Source organism: Lipophrys pholis (genome assembly GCF_963383615.2).
Source record: "Lipophrys pholis genome assembly, chromosome: 23".
Taxonomy (NCBI): domain Eukaryota; kingdom Metazoa; phylum Chordata; class Actinopteri; order Blenniiformes; family Blenniidae; genus Lipophrys; species Lipophrys pholis.
This window is the reverse complement of record NC_137645.1, coordinates 6,981,591-6,992,644: the sequence shown is the minus strand read 5'-3', so window position 1 is coordinate 6,992,644 and position 11,054 is coordinate 6,981,591. Positions and strand designations below refer to the sequence as shown.

Genomic DNA, 11,054 nt, shown 5'->3' with positions numbered 1-11,054 from the left:
AGGCGTCTTCACGCTGTTGGCTGACAGGACAATAATAAGGCATATTCAATGAGTGTCATATTTCATGGTCGTGCCTGGTTTCAAATGCTCTTTTTTAAGGATTTAATTAAATTGCCCCACGATTTATGAGCCGTAAATACACGGTAACGCATATATTCATATTATTTCCATCGTGTTTATCAAAAAGTGTCAAATGTTTAATATCTTCCAGCCTAATCTTGTATTTGACTGTAGTTAGAACTATATTGTTTTTTTTTTAAATGTAATATAAGTTTTTTATTTACATTTGCTTCTCAATTGTTTTTCAGTTTCTGCCTGCTCTTGGCACACAAGACGATTTCAAACCACCACTCTGGATTGTGGTGTCTTTCAACATCTTTTGCTTAAAAAGTACTTAAATAAATTGCATTTCTCTGTAGATCTCTGTAAAAGATTGTCTGTCTTCTTCTGTAAGGACAACTCATCACCTATTAAACTCCAACGCATGTTTTTGGACGGTGGGAGAAAAATGTAGAAGTCACTGGATAACCATAAAAGGTTAATGATAAACAGGATGAATATATGAACTCTTTTCTATTTGAATGTCGTTTTTCTGACAGAAGTAACAATAAGAGGGAGGTTATGGGCGCAAAGACACACAAAACTCTCACGAATTTACCGAAAAGACACAATAATCAGACTTAAAAACACAATAGAAATGGAATGTGTAAAAAAAAACAGCTTTTGATTATGTGTATGTATAAAGCTAAATATATCTTCTCTATAAATAAAGACTATTATGAATAACATTAATGATTGTTTGCCATTAGTATTCAGCTAAGCACTTGATGTGGAAACAGCATAAAACTGCTTAAAGCACCAACAAAATTAAACAATTAAGTACAAAAAGACACAAAAACTTCTATACAGATGCAAAATAACCTCAAACAACATACAATATTACTATAAAAACACAGAAATCAACCGAAAAGACACACAAAAGGACCCAAAACAGGAGAAACCTATCTCGAAAATGCAAAATTCAAGTTCAAATGCTCATAAAAGCACAAATTCCACAAAGAAATGCAACATATTAATAATAAAAAAAATAATAATACACACACGCTAAAGTTCATAAATGAAGCCGTGATAAACTAAATGATTAGAATTGAGCTTTATGAATAAGAACGCCAGCTACAAAAATATCAAACGCCACAAAACAAGAGGAAAAGTACGATTGTTGCACGTGTTCACTACAAAGCAGGCCGCGTTGTCTGAATCCATTCAAATTGAATCACTATACCAGCGTCATTTCTGCAATCTTATCATGAAAAACTGTTACTGAGCAGTTTCCCCCTCTCAGAGTGTCCCGATAAGCGCTGGAAATGTGCCAGTGCCTGTGTGAGGACGAGGCTTCGGTCATGAAAGTCGTTCTGATCCTTTGCAAACACAATGAGAGGCTCCTGTAAACAAACACAGGGCTCAAGGAGACTTCCAGGAGAAATCCAGTCACGTGCCGGCAAAGGTAAACTATTTACGTTGCCGCTGACAGTCCAACGATAACAGGGCTCAGTGGCCGCGACCGTGGACCTCGCACGTGAGTCTTTACAGCTGTTTATCTCTGCTTGGAAAGAGGGGCGGGGGCGGGACAGAGCCGGCAGGGGGAAGACCGTGACATTCCCCCGTTCTCGCATTGTCTCGCCATCTTTTCTCACGCTCTGATTTTCTTTCTTCTTTGCAGAGAGGTAATTTCCACTCCAGCAGAAATAAACATTGTGCTAATACGCTGACAAAATGCCACAAAGTGTTCTTGATGTTTAGGTTGTTTTTTTTTTTGGGGGGGGGGGGAGTAGGAGGTAAGATCTCGAAGAGACCGATGAGTGCCATTGCTGGTCCATGCAGAGATCAAGGTGAATACTCCTGGTTTGACGAAGGACGTGGCCAGAATGTGTGGGATGGGTGACACCGATCACTGAAGGGATCCAAATTGAACCAACTTTGGCAGATTGAGTCCCATATTCCCTCCGAGATCGGGAGTTTCTGTCCAGTGTGGTGAAGGTATCGGCAAAAGACCACGACCCTCCGGGAGAGAAACTACCGTTGACGAAACCGAAATGGGGGTCAAGACTTGCTGTTTTGGCGAAGAAAACTTTACAGATAGTTATGGGGCTTATGGGACCCTCACGGGGCTTTTCCACTCGTCCTCTTTTACTTTTTATTCTTTTCTGTTCCAAACCCCGTCAAAAAGCCACAGACCGAGGTAGACATAGGTACACCGTCACCTCCGTGTCCTCCATAGTCGTCTTGTCTGCACCTCGTCGTTGGTCCACGGGGGTTGATTTTTTGTGGGTCCGTCAATGGTCGCGTGCGTTCTTGTTGTGATCGGGTTTTAAGAACGGCGGGGGTTAACTCTTGTGAACCGAGTCGCCCTCTGTGCTCGTCGAGTGTCGTCACGTTCGTCACGTTCGTCACGTTCGTCTGCCGACGTCACATTTTGAGCTCGACTCGGCTCGCTTGGAACGGCGGCCGAGTAGCTGCTAGAAAAGTACCTGGTATCGGGTACGAACATGTTCTAGTGGAAAAGCCCCAATATACATCCTAATCAATAGTAGTGTGAGTTCATCAAAACACTTTCTTGTGAAACAATTCCTCCAGAGTCTGCAGACGTGGTCTAATGGACGGAGGCAAGGCGTCTGTCTGCGTTGGCTTTTCCCTCCAGTCGGAGGCTTTATCACATCCACCATCTCGGCGAGAGCGTCGTAGGCAGGTGGGCTCAGATAACAACCGGCGGCAGCTGCTTCCCTTTCATTAGCAGCTTTACACCGTCAGGTTAGTCGCCAGCGTTGCCCGGCAACAGCAGCCAATGCGAACGCACTTTCAACTGTCCTGAGGTTTACCAAAGACGGCGGGACTCCCCATGGTCTCCGTGTGCTCTCGTCAGGAGCTCGGAAACCGGTAAATCGGTACTATTCTCACCCCTGGTGAAGCAGGTTGGACGGAACCATGCCAGGATCCGTCACTATGACCACTATGCCCCCCCCTCCCGTGGTCTTATCCACGGCCTCGCTCAAAGTTCAATCCCAGCGTTCAGAGTTACTACATCCACCTAATCGCACTCTAATTAGCTCGCTGCTCATTTCTCCGTCTCTCAGCAACAGATTCCCCGTCTGCCTCTCAACACCGTGGCTGTAGTGGTTCGCTCCCCTCCCTCACAGGAGAACGACCCCGGGTTTGATCACCAAGTCATTTCTGGAGCAACTCTATCATGGTACGAGATGGTCTTTTATACCTCTAAATACCGTGTTTTCATGGTTCACCACAGTCATTTGCCTTTAATTACCGTTTGGAGACAAATAAAGTGATTAAAGTGAAGTGAACTGGAAGGACGAACCCTCATTTTGGGTTGGGTTAGGACGTTCTTGTTTGTTCCCGCATGTTTTAGATAACCAGTTTCTGGAGGTTGTTCTACGGCTTCTCTTTAATACTTTCCGCTTATTTTTGTGCCGTTATTTATATTCAGTTCATTTTTGTGTAATTTCTAACCATTTTGAGGCAAATCTTTTGTTAGTTTGATCAATTTTCGGCACGATCCCAGGATTTCTACAAGTGCAAGGACCCTATTGAATTTCCTCTAATTCTTTATTAATATTATTATTATTATTATTACTCTTTATTCTCCTGACAAAACGTACACATTATTTAGGGTTAATCGTGCTCAAAGGTTGCGACATTTTGCACACACATCAGAATTTGTTTTTTGATCATTTGGGAGGAATACACATGTGAGTGGCAAAATCGCTCAACAGCACCACCTGCAAAATTGAGAAAATAAATTGCACGTAATGCCCGACGTATAAAATATAATTAAAAGAAAAAAAGTGCATATTTGTGATTTATTCATTTATTTATGTTTGTTAAAGGGCCAAATAAAGAGCTCATATTCCAAAGATTTAAATTTTCTGTCAATTATTTATTGGGTCAGGCATTAACAACAGCTAATTCTTGTAAAATTCCCAAAACCACATAAACTTTAACTTTTCAGTATGAATAACTTCTTTCTAATGCGTCCACTGACTGTTTCATACAAATCAATAAAGTTTAGCAGAACTTTAAAAGTTGCTTTTGATTTTGTTTGATTTAAAAAAGTCATACTAACAGAAAACATTTTTGTTTTAATTTCCAATGAGAGCAGAGACGTTTAAAAACCATTTGTCCGTTCCTGCCACTAGGTGGAGCTCCAACCCTGCAGACGGAGGTTCAGTGAGTCTTGATCCAGGCGAGCTGCAGCCGTTCTGGATTTAAAGTGATAAAAAAAAAAAGAAAAAGAAAAAAAAGTATCCGAAATCTAAAACCCTCCTGAATCGATGAAAACTCTTCATTCACGCTCTTTATCTCTGCTTTTTATCGGCCCCCTCGCCCTCACTGGGGTCCAGACTTCCTGCAGATCGCCTTGCAGACCCCGTGCAGAGTGACGACCCCAAACCAACCCACCACCTCCCACCTCCACAGACGTAGCAGGTCCAGCACCTCCCTCCTCCTCCTCCTCCTCCTCCTCCTCCTCCTCCTCCTCCTCAGTCCAGAACCTCCGACCCAGCCGGGGTGCAGGATGGGCAGCATGGTGACGGAGATCGTGGCCTTCGTGCTGACCGTGTCCGGCTGGATCCTGGTGTCGTCCACGCTGCCCACCGACTACTGGAAGGTGTCGTCCGTAGACGGGACGGTCATCACCACCGCCACCTTCTGGTCCAACCTGTGGAAGACGTGCGTGACCGACTCCACCGGAGTCTCCAACTGCAAGGACTTCCCGTCGATGCTGGCCCTGGACGGTGAGCCCATGAATCCACTGCCATTCACTCTGCTGTCTGTGGATGAATGAGCACCATTGTGACAAAGAGAGAACTTGATAGTTCCCCGTCGGACTCTTGCTAAAGGCCGTTTAAAGGCCGTGCAACGGAGCTAATGTGTCCTAATGAGGCAACGTGAGAAAGTCACGCAGTCGTTCAGAGGTCAGTGGACAGAATCGGACCAGGATCCACCAGGAACTCTTCAAAAACCCGGAGCCAGACCCCAGACTGGAGCAAGATTTACCTGCAGCTGGAAATATGTGTCTGTGCCAGCAGAGTTTGAATTTCTCACAATAATTTTTTTTACCATCCAAATCACACTTTGGAAGGAAAAGAATGGAAAAAAGAAAAGAAAAGGAAAAAAAGGAAGAAAAGAAATCAGACTTTGAATTTTCAAAGCCATCAAATTTTAAGCACAGATATTCTTTTTTCTTTTGCTTCTGATTTATTTGTTTTTTTTAATTTACAAATAAATTCAGTGTAAAGATATTTAAAGCCTCAAAATATCCTGTATTCTAAAATTTGACAAGAATTCAGTGTCAAAAATGTCCAGTTTAGCTACAAATAAATAGCTAAAAAGGCTGAAACATCTAAAGGTGTGAATTGCTAAAATTGACCAACAAAAAGCAAAAATTTATAAAACTGCTCAAAACATTTGAATATCTAGAATTACTATAGCCACCTGATACTAAAGTGACTGAAAATGTATTAAAAATACAAATAAAAAAAAAGTAACCAGGTAAAATGGCAAAAATTAATATTACTTAAATAACTTAGAATTGAATAAAATAAATATAAAAATGGTTAGCCATCCATAAGCTACTACTATTACTAAAGTGACTGAAAAATTATTAAAAATACATGTAAAATTGTTTTTAAAAAAAAGAAAAGGTAAAACTGCTAAAATGGGCCATACTGTATTCCTCAAATGGCAAAAGAATGATTAAAATACAAGTTAAAAAATTTAAATTGTAAAAATGGGTAAAACATCTGGAATACATAAAATGGCGTAAACTGTTAAAAGTGGCTAAAATGGAAAAAACACCAATACAATGTTTAAAACTTCTAAAATGACCAAATTGCGGTATTAGTAATCTGTGTTTTCTTTATTCGAAAATGTGTTTTTGCAGCTTGAGACGAGTCTCATTTGGTACACGGTGGCTGAAAATCGAAAGGTTTGACGTATTAACGTGCGATTTGTCGTAACATCTTGTGACGTAGTTTTTTTTTTTTAAACTTCTCTCGGCTGTTCTTTCCCGTCTGAAGCGTACATCCAGGTGTGTCGCGGCCTGATGATCGCCGCCGTGTGCCTGGGTTTCTTTGGCGCCGCCCTGGCCCTGGTGGGGATGAAGTGCACCAAGATCGGCGGCTCGGAGAACGCCAAAGCTCGCGTGACGGCGCTGTCGGGCTTCCACTTCATCCTCAGCGGTAAAACCGAAGTCTGGCTTCGATCCGACCGAAGCGAGTCCCTTTAAACTAAACGTTTGCCCCCGCAGGCCTCTGCTGCATGACGGCGTGCTCCATTTACGCTCACAGGGTCACCACGGACTTCTTCGACCCGCTCTTCGTGGCGCAGAAGTACGTGAAAATGCAGAAAGTGACGGTGTTGACAGAGTTCCGGAGGTAAATGTTGAGTACCCTTGCAGGTTCGAGTTGGGGGCGGCGCTCTTCATCGGCTGGGCCGGCTCGGTTCTCTGCATCCTGGGCGGACTCGTCTTCTGTCTCTCGCTGTCCGGCGGCTCCGGCATCAGGCGAGTCAGATAAAACGCCGATCGATTAGACAGTTGAAGTAATGACTCAAACAGCGACGCAGAGAGAGATGTCTAATCTGGCTCCGCATCTTGTCGGGTAATTGCAGAACATACCGGGTAAATTGTTGTAGTTATTTTTGAGTAGCTGCCAGGGCTGAATGTTTTCTTTGTTCCAGCGACCCTCCGGAAGGGAAAAGTCACCTTGACTGGGGGCGGTAGGGAGGTGTCGCACCAGGGAGAGGCAGACACACTTCAACCTCACTGAGGTCCCGTCCACAAAACAAGACGGAACAATCCCCTTTCTCCCCGCCATTCCTAAAAAGTTTCCCGTCCACACGACACCATGGTGTAGTACATGGTCCAGGCCTATAGGGGGTGCTGTATCGCTAACACAGAAATACACCAAAAACTGAGCGAAAGACCAGGGGGATATTGCAGAAAGCGGGTTATGTGAAAACCCAGAGTATGTTAACGCGGAAATTTCAGAGAGTTTGAGGAAAGAGAGCATCGCGAATATTGTTCATTTAAAAGCGGATTCCTTTGCCAGAAGGAGACGGAGAAAGTTCTGACACTCGAGAGTCTGTAAGGCTACATGCTACATGCTAACGAGCTTCTGGGCTCACACAGTAGTGAGGCTACATGCTACATTCTAACGAGCTTCTAGGCTCACACAATAGCGAGGCTACATGCTACATTCTAATGAGCTTCTACGCTCACACAGTAGCGAGGCTACATGCTATATGCTATGTAGCGTCTAGGCTCACACAGTCGCAAGGCTACATGCTAATTAGTTTAGGGGCTCACACAATAGCGAGGCTACATGCTGCATTCTATGGAGCTTCTGGGCTCACACAGTAGTGAGGCTACATGCTACATGCTATGGAGCTTCGTTGCTCACACAGTAGCGAGGCTACATGCGAAGGAGCTTCAGGGTTTACACTGTAGCGAAGCTGCATGCTTATGAGCTTCCAGACTCACACAGTAGCGAGGCTACATGCTACATGCTAAAAATAATTATATCATTTGTTTAGCAAGACCCTCGGCTGTCAGAACTTTCTTTGTCTTTCTTCTGGAGGATGAATCGGCCTTTAGAATCATCAATTTGTACGCAGCCACGCTAACGCCTTGTGTTTCCTGCCCGCAGAGCGAGATACGCTTACAGCGGCGCCGCATCGTTTGTGACCACACGCAACAAGGCGAGCAAGCCGACCAACAGCCTGGGGAAGGAACCTCGAGAACCGCCGAGACAGTTTGGACGAAACGCTTACGTGTGAAACTGGACGTTATGGACGTTATCTCACCATCTGAACTTATCTGAAAAAAACTTCACCTGCGTGATAGTTTACATATCTTATCGGACATTTTTTCACCACTGTCAAAGAAATGTTGGGCAAGTTTTTTTTGTTTTTTTTTCCATGGCGAAGCAGGAAATTTGATTTGGCAACGACGCAGCGCTGGAAGTCTCCGGTCACCTTCAGCGAGCTGGACTCACATCGGATCTGTTTCATAACCTTCTGTTTTCACGTCTCACTCCTTTTAGCCACCAGATTTTTTTTTTTCTTTTTCTTTTCCTTGTAATTGTCTCTCCCTGAATTTGTAAAGCAGATTTGCCTCAGGATCAAATGTTTCTTCATGATTTATTAAAGGCTGCAGAACCAAAACCAGTTAATGAGTGACACTTTTTAAAAGGTCACCCGGTTCACTCGTGCGGTGGTGTCTGACCATGGAGATGGCCATGTAGATCTGGACGCCTGACCGGACGGAGGTTTGCCCTCCTATCAGCCATCCATCTCCACCTGGAAATTACCTTCACCAGGAACCCCTGACGTCTTGGCCACAGGCTGGATACTTGAACCAGCTGGCCGGGAGCGCTCGCCGCCGCATGCTCTGTGACATCCGTAAACAGAGTGTCAGGTGTCCCATCGGTGTCTGATGTCTGCCTTTGTACGAACTCTCTCAAAACAATTAGGAAATGAACTTTTTACAGCCACAACTGAACAGCAGGGGGCAGCAGTTCCAACAGAAATGCAACGGTAACTAGCGTAATGCAATGGTAACTAGCGTAATGCTAACGAAAGGGCATGAATCCAAACTACAAAGGTAGGACATGCCAAAGAAGAAACTGTTTCATCAGTATTCTATACAAAGTTCCAGTCAATTTAACATAGTTTATAGTATTCTGTACAAAGCTCCAGACAATTCAACAAAGTACTATAGTATTCTATACAAAGCTCCAGTCTATTTGAAAACATGTTGAAAAACAATATAAAGTGAATTTCAGGATAGGGTTTGGTCATAACAATCGTTATTACAGAAATAACAGGAAGGATTTCTTAACATTTTGAAAATATACTTTTCAAACCCGATAAGTACCATATAAGTTACACTTTTTATTAGTTTGGCTGATGCAACTTATATTAACGAGAGACATATCTTTCAAAATATAGCTGTAATACCATGTGAGACCACAAGGTGTCATTGTACGACAACAGAACACTGCTACAGAACAACTTCTGTTTCTACTGAATTTGACTGACTGAGGGAAAAAAAATCCACAATGCGGAATTTAAGCTAAAGATGATATCAAGTGAAACTCTTTTTAAATACCATATAGTTCCCAATAGAAGAGCACCACCTAATTGAAGAGCACTTCCCTTTTTCAAAGATGTGGAGCGCGTGAAGTCAGACACCCGGAGCCACAAAAATGACTGTGGTCCGACACAGAGCCACTCATACATGTGGACTTACAAACCAACGCGCGGTCCTCTCACCTGCCCTGCAGCATTCGTCTCGCACTGTCTCGCTCCACTTCCACCTGTTACATTTCTTAAAGGGCCACACTCACTCATATTGATAAGGAAATGAGTCTGTGCACATGTAGTGATCGTATTTTACAAAATGTTTTTACTTGCGCTCACATGTCCCCAATTGACTTTTCACTGCATGTCTATTAGGAACTATACGGTATATGTTGTAATGCAAGAACAGATAATCAAAGTGTTTTTTAGGCCGTCATGTAGTTTAAAGTGAAAAACTGATTCTTTAAATTTTACCAGACAGATTATTCATAAAAACTAAATTTTTTGTTGATGCGTGAAACAAATGCAACACTTTTTTTTTTGCTGCTCTTGTCGTATTTTCGACAGACATAACAGAAAATACAGTAGTTGAACTTTTGTTATTATTATTTGTAGGTTTTTAATGTTTTTTGCAGCTTTTAGATTTGTCATTGAAATGACTGGAACTTTCTCTGTTAGTCAAAGTTTATAAAAGATTATTATTCATTTTTGTGATGTACTGTGAACTACTTGTCACAGCACTGCCTTTCGGCAAACCTTATAGAGCAATAAAAACAAGAACAGATTCAGAAAGTTTTTACCCGCACTGCATCACTTTGATTAAGTCAACAAAAAGCAACAATGTGCAATTTGTTTTATATGAGATTGGTGAAGTTTTATTCCAACACAACTGAGTAAAACAGTTGTGATTAATATTATTTCAGCTTCCTCAGAAGAAATAAACGCAGTGGGGCGAATGGTAGACCCATCCAAGATGGCGTCGGCTCAAAACATCGGGTTCAATTGGCAGCGCCAGTTGATGAGCTGTCTTTGTATATTATGTCTGTATTTAGACTCTCTGTCAGGCTTCTTTTAGGTCCTCACATAACATGTTGGATGGCCGTGGCATCAGCAGTGTTTTGATGCTTTTCTACAGTTTCAGTGAGTTTGCGATAAAAAGTTGACAACAATGTCAAGGACGCTGGGAATTCCGAGAATCGGGATTAAACTGGAAGGTTTGACCCCTCGATGCCTGAAAGCAACCCCCCCCCCCCCCACCACCACCCACAACCCCACCCCCCAGCCAGCGACTTTGTCCTAATCCGATGGGCCCTCTGGAACAAAGAGCATTTCTTTCATGGCGGCTTCCATCACTCCTTCACCTCTAATTACCTGAGATTCAGACCTAATGAGACGAGCGCAGAGACGATCACCAAGGCTGCCGCAGCTTAGCAGCGACTTAATAACCTCTCGGCCGGGGCAGCGACGATATGACGCGTTTCTCAGCAGGTGGAGGTCTGATGGAGGTCAAATGCACTGAAAAGTGTCCAGGTTGGATTCAAACTGCTTGTCAATAAAAATATACAATCTATGACGTGATTAAACATGTTAGGTTTTTAAGTTCATTATTTCGATTTTACATTTTTTAAAAAAGATTCGAAAATAATAAAAATCTTTTAATTGTGATTCAGCCAATTTTGATGTTTCGTTTTGGAAAGAAATTAATTATTTTAGCTATTTTTGTAGGCTTTTTTGCCATGTTGTAGTTTTTTTGCATTTTTTTTTATTTGTTAGTATTTAAAATCTTTAACTATTTTTGTAGTTTTTTGGGGGTTTTATAAGCAATTTAAAATGTTTTTGCCATTCTGTAGTTTGTTAGCTGATTTTTTAAGCAATTTAAAAGATTTGCCATTTTGCGTCTG

General features: G+C 42.5%; 1 protein-coding gene across 1 annotated transcript; it reads left to right on the top strand.

The window, feature by feature from the left end:
- Positions 1 to 4,585: 4,585 nt before the first annotated feature.
- Positions 4,586 to 7,848, top strand: cldn10a (claudin 10a; the record flags this gene model as incomplete). The annotated part of the gene is given in 6 exon segments (XM_080492767.1): positions 4,586 to 4,805; positions 6,090 to 6,251; positions 6,320 to 6,401; positions 6,470 to 6,578; positions 7,719 to 7,724; positions 7,726 to 7,848. Coding segments are annotated over 6 exon segments (702 nt in total).
- Between the last annotated feature and the right edge of the window lie 3,206 nt (positions 7,849 to 11,054).